At 39.7% G+C, this 22,864-nt stretch overlaps 1 protein-coding gene across 5 annotated transcripts in view; it reads left to right on the plus strand.

Moving 5' to 3' along the window:
* Dnm3 (dynamin 3) overlaps window positions 1-22,864 on the plus strand; it is a 462,700-nt gene that overhangs the window by 325,580 nt on the left and 114,256 nt on the right. For all 5 annotated transcript variants that reach the window (XM_057769381.1, XM_057769378.1, XM_057769379.1 and 2 more), the window contains one exon: window positions 1,773-1,882. In XM_057769381.1, the coding sequence (XP_057625364.1) occupies window positions 1,773-1,882 (110 nt within the window). The remainder of the gene's footprint in view (window positions 1-1,772; window positions 1,883-22,864) is intronic.

Below are 22,864 nucleotides of genomic sequence, written 5' to 3' on the forward strand. Positions count from 1 at the left end.
TTACAATGAGATGCAGATTTCCTATTAAAAAGGCCAATCCATCATTTCAAAAGGTTGAATAGGATGGTGCATTAAGAAAACCCAGCTGCTTAAATTTAGGGCATTGAAAACCATCCAATTTTTTTAAAAAAGAAAAAAAATGTTCTCTGGGTCTTAAGCATTTTCATTTGATTATGTTTTGGAGAGGGTTTTATTCAATCTAGACTGGCCTCTTAGAATTCTGCCCTAAAATAGTTTGACAAGTGTTTTAAGTAAGTTGGACTCAGCTCTGATACCTCATTTACTTAAGTAATTTATTTTGCTATTTAACATATCCATGCATTTATGAATAAATTATTAATTGTATACAGGAAATACTGAAATGGGCTCACAGTGCTCTCCGCTCTTGCATCTTCTTCCTAGGCCTCCTCCACTCCCGCTGAGTTTCTTTTATCTTTTTTCATTGCTTTGAAGGCTTTGTTTGCCAGAGCGACCATTTTGTTTTCCAACCAGCTTCCTTCAACTTTTGCTGCCCTTTCTTTCCACCGTCTTATTTTTGTGGTTAAGTATAGAGTCATGCTACATATATATATATTTTTGGTGGGGGGTGTAGGAGAGAGGGGAAGGGGCTACTCTGACGTACTTTCCTCAGTTTTCCCCTAATTTAGGAGCAGAAAAGTGGCAAGATCAGTGTTATCCTCCCCCACAATCCAACACTGCACTCGCTCTGCTCCTGAGCCATGAGCCCTCAAGCAGCCTGTATGCTGGAGGAGCGGCAAAGCCCCTGGCAAGCATCCTGTGTGAGGCACAGTTCCCATAGGCAACCACAGATGTGTCGGAATCGGAGTTCTGAGTATGTGCTCCGGCTCTGGCGTCTCTGTCTTCCTCACACAGAGGGCTACTGTTGAGCAAGTGATGCTAATGTGATCTGGTAATAGGTTTTTACTAGGCTTCCTAAACTAAGTGTTTGCCTCTTGCCTGTTCTATGGGTTTTTATTTTATGCATTGTATTTATAATACAAAGTATTGTATTATATATACACACAAACACACACATTGTCCCTGGGCCAGTCCTCTTTGGCATTTGGTTTGGTCACATTTGCAAGCCTCGCCTTTCCAACAGCCATAGTCTTTATAAAGAATTGTCTGTTCTAAAGGAGAACCTGTGTTAATTAACATTAATCTAATCCTAATGGGGTTTTCTTCCCCAGTAAGCTAAAAAAAAAATATTCTGAGTTGTGTAAAAGAATCTTTTGGTGGATCTATACTTTATATTAGACCCAAATGAAGGAAAGGTTTTCTGTGTTTTATCTCAGTTTATGGGGTATTTCATACCAGGGTCCTTGGGCTTCCACACTCCCCTGCCAAAGCTGGCTATCAAAACTGCTTAGGCTGCAAATAAAATGTGAAATGAAATCCATCTGGCATTTCTCATTGAATTAGGACCAGAACATTTTTGTTAAATATTAACAGATGGCTAAATTCTTAATATCAAACTAACATTTCCAAACATCTAAGGGGACCCACATGAGGGGGCAAGGGATGGAGGAGCACGTGTTCTCTCCATCTCAGAGTCCTTCCCGTACACTCCCCCTCCCCCACCCCTGGGCTTTCAACCCCTTTGTGCTGGGAATCACTGAACCCTCCTGTCTCTTGGTAGCTGGTGTAAAAGTAGCATTTGATGGTGTCAAGGTAATGCAATCAAGCGTTATGGAGTGGTAGTTTGGGAGGTGTGCTGCTGTCGGTGCGCTGCTTTGCTAAAGTCTTCTTTCTCTCTCACCCCTGAATACCAGGAGAAAGAAAAGAAATACATGCTTCCTCTGGACAACCTGAAAGTCCGGGATGTGGAGAAGGGCTTCATGTCCAGCAAGCACGTCTTTGCTCTCTTTAACACAGAACAAAGGTAAGACAGTAAAGTCGCTTTTGGCTTAAGAATTTTTCGTTCACATTTTGTATTTTTTCCCAGTCAGGATCTCAGGTAGCTCAGGCTAGCCTGGAGTTTGGCTGTAGCCATGGCTGGCCTTGACCTCCTAATCCTCCTGCCTTCACCTCCCCCAAGTGTTGGAGTTACAGGCAAGCACCACTATACTTGTTTTCTTTAGGCTGGTTTTGTATTTTCAGCATCCACTATGGGTTATAGCTTCAAAAGATTAAAACATCAAATCAGAACAATCTTCAAATCCTGGTTTATTTCCTGGTTTTCCAGCAGGCACAGAATTCTTGCCAAATCATTTTTTAAAGCTCCATTTTACTACCTTATGGCTGTCCTTGTCTGGGTTTATTGTTTACAAATTTACAAATCCTCACCATGGCTTTGTTTGTTTGTTTTTATTTTTGCTGGGGAGTGAGGAATTAAAACAATTGTACACGAGGCTAAAAAAATGGAGGGTGATGGATGACCATTTTGTAAACTAGAAAGCAGAGTCTCAATTCTTTTGTCTTTCTTAAGATCACCCAGCTCAGACCTGAACCCGGAGAAGGAAGCTGAGTCAGGACCTTGGTCTAGGTTCCTTCTTGCATATTCCTTGTGGCATTTTCCTGTTCTCTCCTTCTAATTGATGCTGGAGAGCATCTAGGCTTGACTTAGTGCTAACCACCGACCATCACTCCGTGATCCGGCTCTTCACTAAAACTAAACAGTGGAATTAAACAACAAACGGGTGGAAATGGCTCTAGTCAGACAAAAACAATAAAGGGGTTTTGCTTTGTTTTCCCCTCAAATGGAAATGTTACAGGAAAAGCCCAATCTGGGTAAGTAAATGAGAAGTGAGTCACCAGGTGGCAGGGTCTAATTCTAACCCATGTTTCCAGGCTGCGTTCTATCTTTATTTAGCAATAAATGAAGTTACTTGATTAGGTTCAGTGACAAGCCTAGGGTCAATCACACAGTTAATCAAAACAGCACAAGGAGACTTCTTCCTACATTCCCAGTCAGTTGCTCAGAGTGACTCAGAATACAAAAATACTTGGAAAAACCACAAGAGCGAACCATTTAAAGAATCAAGGGGAAGGAAAATTAAATACCACTCTTCAGTGAAATTGTGAAATGGGTTTCTCCCCCCCTCCTCTTTGGAGGACCTGGTGTTATGTGAAAGAAAGAAAAACCTACCATTGAAAATGATAATGAGTAAAGAAACTTACTAGAGCAGCAGTGATTCTCCGGGGCAGAGCTCAGGACTGCCCATAGCTCTTGCACCCTGGAGAATCTGAAGATCCCACAGTCATCATAAGGGTGTGCTCTGCGGGAGTTCTAGGAACCGGAAGTCAACATATTGTAATGCTCCATCTATCCAGAGGTCCAGTTATTAAAGAGCTTGGAACAGAAAGAAATTTACAACTGTGGGTATTCGAAAGTATAAAAGAGTCACCAAAGTAATATTCTAAATTTCAGAAAACCTAGATCTTCTGGAATCCTTGAATTCTAAAAAAGATACTAAATTTTGTTGTCCCCCAGGGATCTCTGCCGGGACACGGATGCCCCAAGCAACATACTTGCCATTATCTTTTCCTTTGAAATCTTGAGCTCCTTGAATGGTTTGTGTGCTGTCCAGGTCTGCCAGGACAGTGTTGATCATAAGTGGGAGTCCCTATCCTGTTTCTGATTTCAAAGTGAATTCTTTGAAAGGTTTTAGATTTAAGTCCTTTTAGAAACATATCCGATATCAGATGAGGAGTCTTTTTTGTAGTCCTCAGTTCTCAGGTTACTTTGTACACTTTCAAAACAAGGCAAGCTGATCAATTTTTATCAATATCTCCACCTGCAAAGCTATTTAATTTTTCCTGCTATAATCTGCTTGTATGGTGAAGCACACTTTAGGTTTTCTAATGAGTAATCATCCTTGCTCTCCTACTGTCATGGTGGAACATATGTACTACGCATTCTTGATGTAAAATTGCTAGTATTTTATTGCAGTTATGTTCACAAGGAAAAGCGAGCTCCAAAAAATACCCTTAGTTGGCAAGGTTGAGTCTCAAGGTTCTTAGCTTCATGAAATCACATGGCACTAAACCCTAATTGTTCTTTGGAACATTTTCTTTAAAACTGGGATTAATTGCTAATTGGCTTTTTGGTTGAAGTCATTGCTAAAATCATCTAGCCTGAAAGGTGTTTTTAAAAGAAATTTTTATTAATAAGATTTGAGAATTTCATATAAGTGTACAGTGTATTTTGATCCTGTTTCCCCTTATTACCTCCCCCAACTCCTCCCAGATACATTCCCTACTTCCCCACCTCTTACAAAATTTGTGTAATGTTTTTCTAACACACCAAGTTTCATTGGAGCTGCCCCTATAGAAATGGGTATGGGGCCATCCGCTGGAGCATGGTGAAACTACCAGGGGCCACACTTCTAAAAACACTTGTGTTCTTCCCTCGGACGTCATCCACTGTCAATGGAGCCTCAGCCGGGAACTGGGGCTAATGAACCACCAGTATCAAAAGGTGGTTTTGGCAAGTAGACAGTTAACTCTGACTTAATCTATTAGTCATTGCACATTGTAGAGATAGTCTATATTTTATTTGAACCAGTTTATGTAAATTATACTTTTTTCTTCAATCTATTTTCAAATAAATTTTCTCTAAGTATCTTATTGCTTTCTTATTTTTAATATCGCAGATGTTTCAGAGAATTTTTTGTTGGCTTGTTTTTTTGAGACAGAATTTTTCTGTAACTTTGCAGCCTGCCTTGGAACTCGCTCTGAAGACCAGGCTGGCCTTGAACTCATAGAGATTCACCTGCCTCTGCCTCCCGAGTGCTGGGATCAAAGGTGTGCACCACCAACATCCAGCCCTGAGACTTGGCATCTTTATCTCTGATATTAAACTGTCCCTTTTTTTCACTCCGTGATCCCCTTGTCAGAGTTTTGAGTTATTGTCAAAGAAACAGCTTTAGATTTTTTTCTTTATGGTGTACATTTTTTTCTACTTCAATTTTTTTTCACTTCCTGCCATATATCTTCCTCATGTTTACTTTGTCAGTCCTCGTTTGGATGTATAGCTCACCAGCTGGTACCCTTATTGTCTCTGGCTGCTTGCCACAAATATTGGTTATAATATTTTCATCAGTGTTCAGTTCTTTTTTTTCAGTGTTTTCTCTTCCCTTTGAGTTATGCAGAAATGTGTTTCATGTTTTATAATGCATGGAATTTTGGTGTTTGTTGTTGTTTGTCTCTAACTTAATTGTATTGTGGTCAGAGAATGTGGTCTGGCACATTCTGGATTTTCATAAGTGCTTCATGCATGTTGGAGAGCGTGTCTTCACTAGTTAGAGGTGCAGGTTTCTAAGTCATGCTTGTTGATTGCATGATCTGATTTACGCTCTTGCTATCTTATTTTCATTGTGAGTCATTCAAACACGCAGCAAGGGCATAAGGCAGCTACTGTGTTATGTTTCTCTAGGCTTTAAAATAGTACTGTGAATGAAACTGAAAAAAAAAAAAAAGAAAACAACCTTGAATGTAGATTATAGTCCGAAGGGGATTGACAAGGGAGACAGTTAAAAAGTTATAAACAACTATGTTCACACCCTCTTTGTTGTGAGTTTGAGCAAGTCTGTCAATTGCTGGGTTGTTTTTGTTTCTTTGATTGATTTTGTTTTGTTTTTTGAGGATAATCTGTGATTTTGTATTCATTAACACTTAGAATTTCTAGGGTGAGAGAGATGACTGGGTGGCTAAGAGTACCTGTTGCTCTTGCAGAGAACCCAGGATTGGTTCCCAACACCCATATCAGGCAGCTGACAACTGCCTGTAGCTCTGGCTCTGGGAGATCTGACACCCTATTCTAGTGTTTATGGACATTACAGTTGTGTACAAATTCACACATAGAGATACATATCTGCGCATACACATAATTAACATAAAATCTTTTTGCATGGAAAATTCTAGTTTGGCCTAGCTATTATTTTTTAAAAATTTTAAAGTTGTTTTTATTGAACTATATATTTTTCTCTACTCCTCTCCCTTCCTCTCCACTCTCCTTCTACCCTCTCCCATGATCCTTTTGTGTAATATGAAGGGCCTGTTTGTTGGGGTTTCTGTCCCGCCCAGTACCCTACAGCCAGCAAGCCCCCCAAAATATTACACAGAGATCTCCATAAGTTATAAAACTGATTGGCCCATTAGCTCAGGCTACTTATTAGCTCTTATAGCTTATATTAACCTATTATTCTTATCTATGTTAGTCACATGGCTCGGTACCTTTTCCAGCCAGGCAGATTACATCCTGCTTCTTTGGTGGTCTGGGCAGGACTGGGGGAAATGGGCTTCCTCCTTCCCAGAATTCTGTTCTCATCGCCCCATTTCTACTTCCTGTCTGGTTGACCCACCTATACTTCCTGCCTGGCCAATCAGCGTTTATTCAAAACATGATTGACAGAATACAGACAATTCTCCCTCACCACTTTTGCTCCCAATTTACTCAGGAGATCTTGTCTTTGTCGACTTCCCACGTAGATTAGATCCATGTATGTCTCTCTTAGGATCCTCTATGTTGCCTAGATTCTCTGGGATTGTGAATTGTACACTGGTTTTTCTTTGCTTTATGTCTAAAAGCTACTTATGAGTGCATACATATTATATTGTCTTTCTGGGTCTGGGTTACCTCAATCAATATGATGTTTTCTAGCTCCATTCATTTGTCCACAAATTTCAAGATATCATTATTTTTTTCTGCTGTGCAGTGCTCCATTGGGTAAATATACCACATTTTCCCTATCCATTCTTTGGTAGAGGGGCATTTAGATTGTTTCCAGATTTTGGCTATCACAAATAATGATGCTATAAACATAGTTGAGCACATGTCATTGTGGTATATTGGGCATCCTTTGGGTATATGACCAAAAGTGGTATTGCTGGGTCTTGAGGTAGGTTGTTTCCTATAAATCACCATATAGATTTCCAAAGCATCTGTACCAGTTTGCACTCCCACCAGCAATGGAGAAGAGTTTCCTTTACCCCACATCCTCCCCAGCATAAGCTGTCATCAGTATTTTTTATGTTGGCCATTCTTACATGTTAAGATGGAATCTCAGAGTTGTTTTGATTTGCATTTTTCTAATGGCTAAGGATGTTGAATGTCTTTCAGCCATTTTAGATTCCTCTGTTGAGAGTTCTCTGTTCAGGTATGTACCCAATTTTTTATTAGATTATTTGTTCTTTTGTTGACTAGTTTCTTGAGTTGTGCGTGTATTTTGAAGATCAGTTCTCATTCAATGTGGGGTTGATGAAGATCTTTTTGAATTATGTAGGCTGCCATCTTGTCTTGTTGACTATGTCCTTTGCTTTACAGAAGCTTCACAGTTTCAGGGGGTCCCATTTTTAATTGTTTCTCTCAGTGTCTGTGCTACTGGCGTTATATTCAGGAAGTGGTCTCCTGTGTGAATGCATTCAAGCGTACTTCCCACTTTCTCTTCTATGAGGTTCATTGTGCTTGGTTTTGTTTTGAGGCCTTTGATCCATTTGGACTTGAGTTTTGTGCATGGTGATAGATATGGATCTATTTTCATTCGTCTACATGTTGATATCCAGTTATCCCAGCACCAATTGTTAAATATGCTTTCTTTTTTCCATTTATATTTTTTACTTCTGTGTCAAAAAACAGGTGTTTATAGGTGTATGGATTGATATCAGGGTCTTCAGTTTAGTTCCATTGCTCCTCCTGTCTGTTTTTATGCCAATACCAGGCTGTTTTCAGTACTGTAACTCTGGTAGTCAAGTTTGAAGTTGAGGATTGTGATGCCTCCAGAAGCTCCTTCATTGTACAGGATCATTTTGGCTGTCCTGGGTTTTTACTTTTCCATATGAAATTGAGCATTGTTTCGAGGTTTGTGAAGAATTTTTCTGGGATTTTGATGGGCATTGCATTGAATCTGTAGATTGCTTTTAGTAAGTTTGCCATCTTTACTATGTTAATTCTGCATACCCAAGAGCATGGGAGATCTTCCCATTTTCTGGTGTCTTCTTCACTTTCTTTCTTCAAAGATTTGAAGTTCTTGTCATACAGGTCTTCCACTCTTTTTGGTTAGAGTTCCTCCAAGACATTTTATGTTATTTGTGGCTATTGTGAAGGGTGATATTTCTCTGATTTCTTTCTCAGTCCATTTATCATCTGTATAAAGGAGGGCTAATGATTTTTTTTTTGAGTTAATTTTGTATCCTGCTATATTACTGAAGGTGTTTATAAGTTGTGGAAGTTCCTTGGTAGAATGTTTGGGGTCGCTTATGTAAACTATCATATCATCAGCAAATAGTGAGGGTCTAACTTCTTCTTTTCCGATCTGTATTCTCTTGATCTCCTTTTGGTGTCTTATTGCTCTAGCTAGAACCTTGACTCCTATATTGCATAGATATGGAGAGAGTGGACAATCTTGTCTTGTTCCTGATTTCAGTGGGATTGCTGTGAGTTTCTCTCCATTTAGTTTGATGTTGTCTGTTGGCTTGCTATATATTGCCTTTATTATGTTTAGGTATGTTACTTGTATCCCTGCTCACTCTAACACTTTTATCATGAAGGGGTGTTGTATTTTGTTGAAGGCTTTTTCAGCATCTAATGAAATCATTATGTTTTCAGTTTGTTTATATGGTGGATTGTGTTGATGGATTTTTATATGTTGAACCATCCCTGCATTTCTGGGATGAAGCCTACTTGGTCATGGTGGATGATTTTTATGATGTGTTCTTGGATTCAGTTTGCCAGTATTTTATTGAGTGTTTTTGCATCAATGTTTAAGAGTGAGGTTGGTCTGTAATTCTCTCTCTTAGTAATGTCTTTGTGTGGTTTTGGTAACAGGGTAATTATAGCCTCATAAAAAGAAAAAGAATTTAGCAATGTTCCTTCTGTCTCTATTCTGTGGAACAATTTGAGGAGTATTGGTATTAACTCTTCTGTGAAAATCTTGTAGAATTCTACGCTGAAACCATCTGGTCCTGGGCTTTTTTTGGTTGGGAGATTTTTTTTTTTTTTTTTTTTTTTTTTTTTTTGGTTTTTTCGAGACAGGGTTTCTCCATAGTTTTTTGGTTCCTGTCCTGGAACTAGCAGTTGTAGACCAAGCTGGTCTCGAACTCACAGAGATCCACCTGCCTCTGCCTCCTGAGTGCTGGGATTAAAGGCGTGCGCCACACCGCCCGGCTGTTTGGGAGATTTTTGATGACAGTTTCTATTTCTTTAGCAGTTATTGGTCTGTTTTATTTGCTTATCTGGTCTTGAGAAAATAAAACCTTAAGCAAACAGAATCCTAGTGATTTTAAAGAACTATTTTTAATAGTCTTATTTTTCATAATGGTCTTTTTAAAAATTCGCTTTGTCTTGTGTCAATATAGTATATATTGTGGTTAATACTTTCTCAGTATGCCTTTGTGCTTCCTTTGTTATTAACCTTCTCTGATCTTCAGTGTATCTCTTTTAGTAGCATATACCTGAGTTTCTTTATTTTAAATCTAATATGAAATCTTTGGATGGGGGAGTTAGTGACTTTAGCCCATTTGTATTTTATAATTGTCACTGAGTTATGTGAATTTAATTTTCATTTTTTATCTTCCTTTTACCTTTCTATATGGTGCCCATACTTCCTGAGCTCTTGGTTTATTCTTCTCAAGTTTGGCAGTTATACACTGTATTTACTCTTTTACATTTTTAATACTCTGATATTACTATTTATTTTAAAGTTGTAAGTTAGTCTTTCTAACCTTTTAAAAATAACCTGAGACATTTTTATTTCAACAAACCTCTTCTGCTTTCCACATTGTTGTTGCTAATATTTGAATTCAACCCTGGTTTTTCCATTACTTTAGTCAATAGAATATGCCACAAATGAACGTACGATGAGTGTTTAGATTTCCTGACAAGATTACCAAGTAACTTGCTCACCTTTCTTCTGGCACTAAATTGGTTTCCCTTTGATCTTGTTCTTCACTCTTGAGTACATCCTGAAGAAATCCTCTCAGCAGTTGCTACTTGGTTAAAATCCTCAGATTTGTGTTTGTTTTCTTTAAAGTGCTTTTATCTTGACCCTGTTTTTGAATAGGGCTTTTACTGAATAGCAAACTGCAAACTATGGTTCTATCCCATTACATTGAAGGTCTTTCTCATCGAGGACCTACTTCAGTCCTGCTCTGGAGAGGCCAGCTGTCAGTCCCTTTGTTGTTCCCTTTAAAAGATAATCTGTATTTCCTTACAAGCTCATTTTTATCTTTAGTATTTTGAAATTTAAATATAATTTGTTTATATGGATGCACGTTGTTTTGTGCTTCCTGCTTGAGATTTATTGTACTTCTTAATTCTGAGTGCTCATGGCTTTTCAAAACTCTGAGATGTTAAGTTTGTTGTCTTTTCTTATACCAGGCTTTTTCTTTTTGAACCACCAACCAGCTCCCAGGTCATGACATGGAGACTTAATAGTTATGAACGCTTGGCCTAGCTTTGACTCATTTCTGACTAGCTCTTTTTCTTAAATTAACCTGTTTCTCTTTATCTATCTATTGCTTTGGATTTTTTCTTCTTTTCTTTTCTTTCTGCCAATATAGCTGTCTTTATGCCTGACTGACTGGGGCTTCTGGCCCCAGGCATTTTCCTCATTCTCTCCTCCTCTTCTCTCATTCATTTTTGTTTTAACCTAGATTTCTCCTCCTATTTATTCTCTCTGCCCGCCTGTCCTGCCTGCCCTTTCTCTGCCTAGCTATTGGCTATTCAGCTCTTTATTAAACCAATCAGGAACCTTAGGCAGGCAAAGTGAAACAGATGTAACATATCTTTACATAATTAAACACACATCCTTCTATCATTAACAAAGACAGTAGAAACAAATGTGGCACCCTTTACACAGTTAAAATAATATTCCACAATAGTCACCCCTTTCTTGTTTCTCATTATAAATCTCATATAGATACATGCTTGAAATTTTTGTCTTTGCCCCATATATCGAACCCTCTGTTCATGAGCTGCACGTTTCTTTGTGTCTTGTAACTCACTTTTTGGTACCACTTTTCAGTTTAATTGACTCATTTTTGCTCAGACCACAGTAGCTTGCCAGTTATTTTTCTTTGGTAGGGGACTATTTTTTTCCAATTCATTTTTTGCCTAGGAATGTGACCTTTGGAGAGTACTGACTCCCTCTCATATTAGTTCCAAGGTACTGTTCCTGTCCTTTGGAGTACTTGGAATTTGAGGACCACCTTTGGATTTCATCCAACAGCAAAAATAAAAAAAGACTTATTTTCCTTTTGGTGGGAAAAACTAGGGAGATGTTAGGGTTTTTTTTTTTCTTTGTTCATTTTGGAAAGAGCTTAGATTTAATAATACTTTTAAATTTTAGATGTCTTATAGGAAAGAGGTTTTAAAATTTTCATTCAGTCACCTTCGTTGAAATGACCAGATTTTCATTATCATAAGGTCATAGGAACCCAACACTGTGTTCCTGACTTCTGCTAGGGCTACAGTAACATGGAAGGCCAGTCTGGGCTCTAGGATATGTCCAGACCAATAGGAAAGGTGGTAAGCTCTCATTCTCTCATCTCTTCCAATTCTAGTCTGTTACCCATCCCAATGTGTCTATTCAGTGGTTCTTCATTATCGGTCATGCATCTCAGTATAGAGGTTGTGATTGTATAGGTCAGTGAGTGTCCTATAGATCCATTTTATACTGCTCAATAAATAAATAACAAAAAGAAAAATGTAATGTGGTTACAGAACTATCATGCATAAGACAAATGGCCTACAGTGTGTCTGATCACATTTAACCAGAGTAAGCGATAGTGTGCACTCCTCTCTAGTGGTTACACTGCAGTGCTGGAGTAGCAAGGAGCACAGGATGCACCCGCAATCAATACTGTTAGCATTATAGCAGGTGGCCCCTCAATGGCTCGCATCGTGAACGGGTGTAGAGGAACCAGAAAAGACCATCCCAAAGATAAAGTAGCATAGGTCAGAGCAATTGATGGGAAATGTTGCCCAAGCGGTTACCCACCTTTTCTGAAAAAGCTAAACTCAAAGGAAGGAGAGCACAAGTGGAAAACATTCACAATCCTCTTTTGTTCCTGGAGGGTTGTGGACTTGGGCCTCCCTTGTAAGCACATGTGCCTTGGTGCCCTGAGTAGAGAAGAGGCCATGGATTTGTGTTTTTATTGAGGTCCGTATCCATAGGCAACTCTATCAGCAGCATCTTTTCCCACTTGTATTGATGCTGAGGCTGTATTTCTAAGCTGGCTTTCTTCTGAAGGAAGACATTGCAGAAATGGTAGTGTTCTCTTGCTTTCCTTTAGATCGGCAGTTCTCAACCTGTGGGTCACAACAGTCCTTACACAGGGTTGCCTAAAACCACCAGAAAGCACAGACACTTACATTATGATTCATATCAGTAGTAAAGTTACAGTTATGAAGTAGCAACAAAAATAATTTTATGGTTGGGGTCACAACATGAGGAGCTGTACCAAAGGGTTGCAGCATTAGGAAGGCTGAGAACCGCTGCTCTAGATGGATAACTTGGTTAATTTAGAGAAATGACTTCTAAGGATCTCTCTTGTGGTCTATATTTTACTCCTCTTTTCCATAACAACAGACTCACACAAGGCTCAAAGTTGGGAGTCCCTGTGGAATGGTCAGAGCTGGTAACAGAGTATCTGTGCTAAAGTATCATGACTTGCTAGAATTTCCTGGGGCTTTAGAGATAATCTTGTTTCTCCTCTTTTCCTTATAGGTTAAAGATCTAATCGTAAGAGGTAGATGTCTTTCCCTGATCACAGAGGCAGAACCATGCCCCAGATCCAATATCTGCCAGCCGCTTCTGACTTTGAATGCTGACTGTGGGGAGTGAACTGGAACCCCATTGATGCCTTTAACTAGACTATGACTTGTTTAGTTAAAGACTTTAACTAGTCCATGAAGGTGAAAAGTTTGAACTTCTTGTGCAGGCTCTGCAGTTTTCTCTCAGGGCTTACACATGCCCATGGATGCTTTCGGTCTCCTCTTTAGAGTGCTGTGTGGAACTGGCCTACCTTCCTACTCCCCGGTTCCTGAAATCCTGCTTTAGCCCTTGCTGTTCATGTCGCAGCATGATTGCTAGGAGCTCATTCCCTTGCTATTTCAGCTCTCCACTATAAAGTTTAAAACTGTTTCTCTGTGGCCTCGCATCATCAGGGGCATGGGAATCGATGTATTTAACGTCCCTTTTTTAAAAGCCTTCAGTGTCCAAGTGAATTAATATGATCTTTATGAGTCTGGTGACCAGATTTCAGAGCCATTCTAAACAGGGCTCCAGTGCTAAGAACTTTATGAAAGGAAGGATCTGTTTCTAGTCACGGTGACTCCGGGACTCCAGAAGAGCGAGCTTCACACCCAGGCTGATTTATTCTGCTTATGCTTTAGGCAAGAATATGCAGTTCCCAGCCATCTCCTGGCTCTTCCAAAGATGATGTCCTAAATCCCCGGGGTGTGGACCTACCTGGCCCCTCATAGTACTCTGGTCTCACATTAATCGCCCCACCATACATCACAAGTCCATTCTAAGTAGAAGAATTCCTATCCTTCATTGTGGCATGGTCTAAACCATGGATTGGAATGTTCCCTCGGGTTTTGTTCCATTTGATTTTGTTAGGCATGCCATGCTTCCTCTCGGGGGAAGTGTGTCTGCATAATGGCCTCACTGTGCTGGTCTTCAGCTTGAAGGTCATGCTAAGGCCCATTTGGTCCCAGGTATGTCAGCTCTGGTAGCCAGCTGAGATCCGTTTCTGTCTAACGGGGTGGCAGGGCAGCCGCGCGGTATTTTCTGAACACTCCCTGGGGTTGTCAGGTTTTGTTTTCTTTTAAAATAAGGCATTCTTTCTTTGACACTGCTTTGTAGCTCCGGCTCAGGATACGGCTTATTAATAACACCAAGTATTTCCATTCGATTCTGTCCCCCTTTCCTATAGAAAGTGATTTTTAGGATGTCTCGCCGCTCCACTTTGTCCCCAGCTTGTTGTTGACACCCAATAAATGTCAAAGAATGCTGTCCTGTAGTTACTGCATGCTCTTTAGGTGTTCCAGAAAGAACAGCCCTTTATTCTCATTGCTGGCTGCTGTTTTTCCACTTGTTAGTTGAAAATGAGGTTGGGGTCAGGTTTCCCCATTATATTCCTTTATGGCTGGGTTTCTATATTAAGACATGCTTCATGCTTTAGTTGCTTGTGAAAATGCTAAATTAAACAAATATGCTGTGCTTAAAATTGTATACAATGCCTGCTCTAAAAGGTTATATTTCACATGGACGTGGTTGAATGTTGTGTCTCTGTTAGAAAGGAAGCAATGGCTCTTCTCTAAGTCAGGAGGGCAAATGCTCATCGCTGATGGAACTTTAGTAGGTCCACACATGTCCTACTTCCTCTAGATTAGGAAGTGAAATATTACATAGGCACTCAGTGCAGTTATGTGTATAAAGACACAAGACACCTGATGAAATAGTTTGTATCCCATTGTTCTTGAAACAGTGCGTAAGGCATTGCTTTCTGCTTTGGAGTGTTCTTCGTGGTCTGATTCAATGTAAGATTTCCCAGTCAGATGAAGATTCATTCTGCAGCCATCTCAGAAACCCACACAGAGAAATGAGATGGTGTGTTACCACACTTTTCCCATAGAGGGTGGGTAGGTGGGTCACCCTTCTAGTAGGGATGTTTGTAATCTTCTCTAACTCCAAGAATCTGGTGGAAGAAATAGCGTATTAGCTTGAGAATAGAACCTCTTAATAACTATCAGTGTAATAAAGAATATATGAATTATAAAGACCCATACAGTTCTTTGTATTCTTTCCATAACTTCAAGGCATTTCCCAGGCTTGGAATATATGAATATATGCACACACACACACACACACAGAGAGAGAGAGAGAGAGAGATACGAGATACGCACAAAACACACACAGACACACAGACACACAAGACACATACACACATACACAGCATATACACACAAGACACAGACACACACAGAGCTACACACAACACACACAAAGCTACACACAACACACACACAGAGATACACACAAGACACACACAGATACACACAAGACACACACAAGTTTGAGACCATCTGACCTGTGATATTCCCTCCAAGAGAGAACACTAGCACATAGGCAGTAGTCTGTTGTCAGTAGTGTCCCTACGACAAATGTCAACAGTATGTTGAAGGGCTGGAGAGCCTAAGTAGACACTGTAGCAGATGGCTTTCTTATCTTAAGACAAATGACATGATAAAGCAATTAAAATACTGTTACAGGATTTGTAACTACCTTCACCCTTAGGCTACTGTCCATGGAGAGGCTGCTTACCTCCTTTATTGATCGGATCCCAGGGCTCAGTGCAGTTATGGCCATTTGAGAGTTCAGTAGCATGAAGTCTTCTACTGCTTTATGGAGAAGATATGAATGTTGTCACTTGCTGTTAAAGAATTCTGTCAGTCAATCTAGAAGCCCAGAACCCCAGACCTAGCACACTGAAAACAAAAATTGTTGCTTTGCATTCTGATAGTGGGTATAATAGCCTGAAAAAAAGGGGAACTATTTCCTTTAAAAGCAAGACCCTGGGCATTTTCAGTTATATATCATATAACTGATATTCAAATCAGAACAAAATCCTAAGATAGTGCCCTTTTAAAACAAATCCTCAAAGTATGGACATTGTATTACAAATTGTCTCAATCCTGTTCTTACCATTTTACTTCCATTATTTAAAAATGTTCTTTAAATATTGGCATCTAGACAATACAATGTAAAAATTTCTCACTTAAATTTAACCAGGTACCAAACCTAAGATTTTCTTTTCCCATCCCACAGTGCTGGGAATTGAACCCAGGGCCTTGCACGTTAGGCAAGTGTTCTACCACTGAGATACGCTCCCAGTCCTGTGTTTTATTTATTTATTTACTTATTTTATCTTGAAGGGGATCCAAAAGACAGGATTTTCATTCTCTCATCCTGGGTTTCCCCTTCTGTCTCTGCTGTGATCGTCAGACTCACGTGGGTCACAGGTTTTTTCAGACTGTCTGGTTGTGAGTGTTTTGAATGGTGGCATTGAATTCTCTCAGCCTAGAAAGGCAAACGCTATGTTTTCTCTCCTTGATGAGCTAGATGTTTAACAAATCGGTGAGCGATCATTTCATACTTGTGAGCCATATGCTTGGGTCAGCCCCACACTGCAACACAGCCGCGACCATGTGCACTCTGTTCTGGGCACCATGATAGTTTCCCAGTTTTTGCTGCTGCAGAAATTCCCATTATGAGTGACTCTGGTTGTAAAATTGCAGCATTAGGAAATCCTAGGTGCTGCAGAAGTGGGAGAAAGAGGTTTTCAAAGGGGAGCCTAGAGACAGATATAGTTAGAGAACCAAAATTAACTGCCCACTTGAGTTATTTCACTCACCTACTATCCTAAGGAAAAAATAAAATAAGATCTTATGAGATTTTTATGAACCAAGTCAGTGATAATTGATTTCACAGCTAAGATAAATTCTCATGGAAAGCTGCATAATTGCTTGAGTATGAAATGCCTGTGGCTTGAAACAATCAATTTATATTCTTCTCTTATTGGCTTTCAAATTAGAGTCTGAAATGCAATAGGAGCATGATCTTCGACTTGGATAACTGTGTCTGCCTTTACTGGCGGGGGAATAGGAAGTTTGTGCTCTAGGGCTTTTTGTCATCAAAATGCTTCAGAAGGATTCTTTGTGCCTGAGACCCCTATTTGTAGTCTGTATCTATTTTCCTAGAGAATTAAGCATTGTTTTCCTCAACAGCCTATCGTGTCTCAAACGAAAGAATTGATAGAATCAGCTGGCAATCTAGAACCAGCCTTCTCTCAAGGACTTAGAATAGAGTTGTATCTTAAGCTGCTGGGGATTCGGGTCAAAGTGTCTGAAGCTCTGATGTCCAGAGAGTTTGTCCAAACGCTGCAGTAATAAATGAGCCCAACATGGCTGTGAAGTTCAAGAACAAAATGATCTTATGTTCTTCGCAGTAAGTTTGCTTTTCTTCTAGGGCTTCAGAACACATCGCCCTCTCCCCGCGAATTTCCCAGACTGATTTGCTGATGGGCAAACCCCACCCCCACTGCCCACCACATCCCCACTATCTTCTTCAAACAAACACTGTGTCTTGGGACTGGAGTGTGCTTCCACTTAGGAAGCCAATGTTTATTGATAATAGGGCAACAATCACTACTTGAACACACGCTACAGAACACTAAATGATTTGTTTTAAAACACAGCCTTGACATGGGCTGATGTTGCAGGAAGTGTCAAGAAAAAGTTCAGCAGAGGATCATCCCATCTTGAGTGAGACTAGCCTGAAGGACCAATTTTTAGACATGTGACTGACTCTTCATAAATAAGATTGGACTTCTATATTAAAGATTTCCTTTTTCCTCCTTGAAGACTCAAGGGTCATTCTGAAGGGAAAGGAATTGTATCTCTAGGTGTGAACAGGCTTGACGTGGGCTTTTATTTTCAATAAAATTCATTCTGGTTATTTCACAAGAAGGGTAGATTTAAAAGAACTTACGTTCAGGAGCTTCCATTCAGGCAGTGTGGTTTGGGGTAGCATGGCATCCCCAGGCTGAGGCTATCAGAGAGGCAGCCGAAGGGTCAGGTGTTTGGGTCAGTGCGAAGAACTTCTTCAGAAGTGAATAGTAAGATTTGAAAAGTTCCCTAGCTGGGTCTAGTCTGAAGGAATGTTTTGAGTCCCCCAAACCCTTTGGCAACCTTGGAAGGTCTCCCAACTAAGGGCATATTTTAGTGACAATTGCAATAATCAAGTTTTTTGAGATGACCTTCAAAATACTGTCAAATAGTCTGCCTGTCAAAGAGAATAAAATGGTATCAAACAGTAGACTAAGCATGAAAAATCCAAGGAGGATTAATCTTCAAGCCCATGGCTATTTAAATCCCATTGGCAGATGAATAATGGGTCCATGGCCTTCTCTGGCAGACACAATGTTTCCTCACATCGCCAGCGTGGCCATACACTGCCCTGCACTGCTGAAGCAGACCCTTGCCCAGAACTCTTCCGTGTGGAAGGAGTAAACAGGCTTTAACTCAGGCCCAGACTTGGATATGCGCGGCTGTGTGAGGATCACTGGGCGGCCCCCAATCAAGTGTTCATTGTAATCCCAACTTTAAAAGTAGCAATCTGCAAGCCAGGATTCTTTTCCATAACTTAATATTTCATATGTACTCTATTTTATTTTCTGTCAGCCACTTTATGGTAGTGTCAACATACTCATAAAGAATGTTCTTAGAGGCCATACCTTCTGAGAAAAAAAAATTGCTCTGAAAATCCCAACCATTTGTCTTGCTTAAATGATAGGATTCTGCTTCAGTTCACTGCATTAATCCAGGGGAAAGTCCTGGCGTGTGTAATTAATTTTAATTAACACAGAGACCCTCAGCGAAGGGAACTGACGTGGCGTACACTTTGGTAGAGAATGATAGTCACGCTTTGTGTTAGCCCCAAGCAGATGCATGATTTCGTAAAGAAAATATTTACAAAGTCTAGCTGTAGTGAGTGTCTCCCCCGCCCCTTTATTTTCCTTTTCCGATTTTGAAACTGCCTGTGTTTATTTCTTGGATTCTGGGGAAAGTGCTCTGCGTATACAGGAAGATATTCCTCAAAAAATGCGATGCTGAGGAACAGTTTTCATTACTGAGATCTCACTGCCTTCACTTTCGGTGTCTATGTCAAATCCATGCCTCACTACAATCATTTACAGGCCTAAGTATGGCCCGTGTGGGGTTTATACAATTAGATAATAAACTGGAGTCATTTGAATATTACAAAATGGGTTTGCTTTAGAGAATATTGAGTGCTTAAGGTGTATGTGCCTAAGTCTGTGTGTGTGTATGTGTATGGTGTGTGTACACATGTATACGTGATGTGTGTATGTATGGACACATGTTTGTAGTGTTTATGTGTGGTGTGTGTACACATATGTGGTATGTGTTTGGTCTGTGTGTGATGTGTGTGGTATGTGTATACACATGTTGTGTGTGGTGTATATGTGTATACATGTGTGCAGCATGTATGTGTGTAGTGTGTATGTGTGTGTACACATGTGTGTGGCATGTATGTGTCTGTAGTGTGTGTGTGGTGTGTGTGTGTGTGTGTATTTTAACCAGTGAATTAGCATAGATATCTCAATGTGTTTGATCCTTTGGGAAGATTATAAACAAGATCTCTATCAATGCCTCAGTGTGGTTTGGGTACCCTTTCTCACTCAAAATTTATTAATGACCCCAGAGAGTCTTTTATGTGTTTTATAACTTGTATCAGGAACTCTGTGAGCCTACTCCTATTGACTTCACATTGCCACTTGAAATTGACTTTTGCACATAGTAGGAACATTACCCAACAGAATAGGCAGATGTTAACCTAAGAAAGTCAGCTGACAAACATCTGTCAGCCTGACATCAGTTAGAGCCATTATTAGGATATAAAAATGAGAAAAATTTAAAATACTTATTAAGTCACTTAAAAGTAGCCATTTCATGTTAACACAAATAGTACGTTTTTAATGGAAAAATACTTTTAAAATTAGTGAGAAAAGTGGCATTGTTTTTACAATCCTGGAAACCTCTTTAATGTGTGGTTTAATACAACACAGCTGGATCCTTGTATCTGATTCTGCTTTTAATCTGCTACAATATGTTGTTTTGGTTGAAATATATGGAGAAAATCTGGCCTGATAGAAATCTATAGTTGGAAAGTGAAAGAGTATTTTAATAACTTTTCCAGATAACTGTGGGTTTTCCACATTGATGCTGCACCAGAACTCAACAAGTGGTACATTCTCAAGTTAGTAGCATGTAGTGTGAGATGCCATCAGTGAACCCTGTGACTTGCTATCTACATCCATCAGTCTGCTGTGCAGTTTAAGCTGATGCTTCGCTTTGGAGTGACTTTCTAATTTCATCCACAGCTGTCCCTTGGAAAATACTGCTCACCAGTTCATAGATGCCTTCCGAGTGTTTATACATTGTGCTATACTGTAGTTAAGATTTATGTTCGTTATTATCATGACTACTCTCATTGGTAACGGGGAAGCTGTCAAGCTGTGGTGACAGCTGTCAGGTTTCCAATGTTTTAATGCCAAACTTTATCACTGGCCGCAGATGGTGCTGGACATTTTCCTTCAAATGACAGGCTATTATTTTTGTTTATTTTTAAAATAATGACTGCCTGTCCCAAATTCGAGTTTTGAAAACTATGGATGGGCTGTTTAATATTTCAAATAAAATTAGGACCTTACCAGTAAAACAGCTAGTTCAGTTCAGTCCCAGAGGTGCCTTCCTGGGGACAACTGGCACGCCGGAGGAGTGCTTGTACACACAACCCGTTTTGTGAAAATGTCAAATTTAATTTATAGGACAGATTATCGTGTCGGCCTACACATATGAATTCATACCCTAACTAAACTGAATTATTATCCAGAATATGTCAATATAGTCCAGTTTAATCTATTGTCTTGAGAGTGGTAAACTTTCCACAGAATGCACGTAAGCAGGACTGGGGCAGCTCTGTGAGATGCGTTGATTCATGCTGAAGCATCCGCTGCTTGTCAGAATAAGTGTTACTACATTTGTTGTACAACAAGCCATCATTTTTTTAAAATCTACACTTTAAGTGTAGGATTTGTGGTTTTTGATAAGCCTTCTCATCAATAAAGATCTCTAAGCATTAGATAGCACTGACACCAGACAAATACAAGCAAAATAAGCAGTTGCCCTTCAGATTTGTTCATTTTCAAATGAAAGTAAAATTCTACAAGTAATATTTTAACTTGTGTTTCATGGTAGCAACAAGTCTCTAGTTGGAAAACTCAAACTATGTTCTTAGAAAGTGATGGTAACGTCTTCATATTGACTTGGTTGTTCATTGCCCCCTGCCCCCATGGCAGGCACTTAGCCACCTGACAAAGCTTCCTCAGGATGTCAGTAGCCATGGGCACTCTTGGTGTCCGTTCATTGCTCTGACCAACCCCTTAGGTTGCTTCCCCAGATCCTTCATTTCTACTTTGCCAAGCTCTGACAGGGCACATCTGTCATTCCGATGACATGGCTATTTCTACAATATCTGATTGTTTTATAGAAATGATCCTTAATGATTGGTTTTAAAATGATGCTACAATTTAACTGGCAGTATGGTGACAGTCAGTTGCATAAGGCGGGGTAAATTAAAGGCTCAGTGAATCCAAGAGATGGCCAAGGTAACCTTGATGTTAGTTTTGTTTTAGATTGGTGGGTTAGTCCTGTTTCTTTTGTATTATTTTCTTTTTCTCCTTAGAACAGAGCACTACCTTAGGTAACTTGGTCTCCTTTTCAGCATTGTTAGAGGAGGCTGCGGTCATCCACAGTAGAGAAAATTTGTCTTCACGTTGTCTTCCTATAAAAGTCATGGTGAGTACAACAAAGGTAGCTGTTAAGAACAGCAGAAGTCGAGAGGACAAATGAGTCAGTCTCTGATAATGTGCGTGCCTGCCATTAAAACTTCTAGAGCACATGAGAGTATGTAAGTTCACCTTCCACTGATTGGTCAAGTGATGACATCATCAGACACCGTATGACATCTAGAAAACACCCTTGTATACTTTAACAAGATAAAAGTGAAAAACCAGCTAATCTGATGAAAATTCCCTTGACCTTGAAAACCCTTGAAAAGGCTTTGGAAAATCCTGAAACAGCCAAAGGGTTTGTTAATTTGTATTATTATAAAATGGCACTTAGGCAAGACTTGACATAATGATTTAGAGGTGTCACATTAGTTAAACAATTAATTATATTCAGGTCTTTAAGAGACATGAAACCTATTGCATAAGTTAGTCTGGTTTTAAATTTCTTAGTTTTGACAAATTAAGAATGTACTGCTTACCAATGAACTTCAATATGTCCCCTACATGCTGTCTCAAAGCACACATCTGGAAAGTCAAAGTCATTTCAGGCATGGTAATAGAGGTTTATCTTAGCAACCAAAGCTGCCATCCGACCCTTCGCACTCATCCCCAAACAAGAGAACCAAACAATGACAGGCGTCACAGAGCGAGCATTTGTTTCTCTTATTTACCGTTTCTCTTTGAGTTGTGGTACAGATAAAGGGGGCTTAAGTGGGAAAATTGTTAAAAAGAGAAATTGCTTGAAAAAGAGAAAGATGCTCGTGTGTTGAAAAGGATGTGGGGAAATAAAGATGTGACTAGTAATGATGACTGCTTATCACCAAGAATGTCGCAGTCCCTGAACTTTAACTCTATTCAGAGGGAAACGGGACAGGCCCCAAAGTGGGAGACCGCTGTAGGAACAAAGGACAAATATGTCAAGTCCCTCTTTTCTTCTCTGCCTTCCTCCCTTCCTCCCTTTCTTCTCCTTTACTCTGAGAAGTCTGACGAGTGATGACAGGCAGGAAATACTGAGCTCTTATTGGATGGACTTACACATTCCATATATTATAAATATATGGTTATCTGGTTAATGTCCTTCATTACAAATCAAACTAGGCGGTGGTGGTGCACACCTTTAATCCTAGCACACAGGGAGGCAGCGGCAGGTGAATTTCTGTGAGGTCAAGGCCAGCCTGGTCTACAGAGTTTCAGGACAGTCAGAGATACACAGAGAAACCCTGTCTTGAAAAATCAAAATAAAAAATAAATAATAAAATAAATCAAAATCCTCTGGAATAGTTATCCTAAAGCCCTACATTTTTCAAACTTCATGTGTTGAAAGATAGTTTTCTTACAATTTTCAATTACTGTGGCCCTACTGTACCTGCAAGTATGTATTTTGCAGTGCATAAACTTACTTATAAGGCTAAAACACTCAAATTTGTCTAAACCCTACCAATGTGATTAGTCCCTGACCATGACATGTCATGGAGGTGGCAAA

Source organism: Chionomys nivalis, chromosome 5 (genome assembly GCF_950005125.1).
Source record: "Chionomys nivalis chromosome 5, mChiNiv1.1, whole genome shotgun sequence".
In the NCBI taxonomy this organism is placed as follows: Eukaryota; Metazoa; Chordata; class Mammalia; order Rodentia; family Cricetidae; genus Chionomys; species Chionomys nivalis.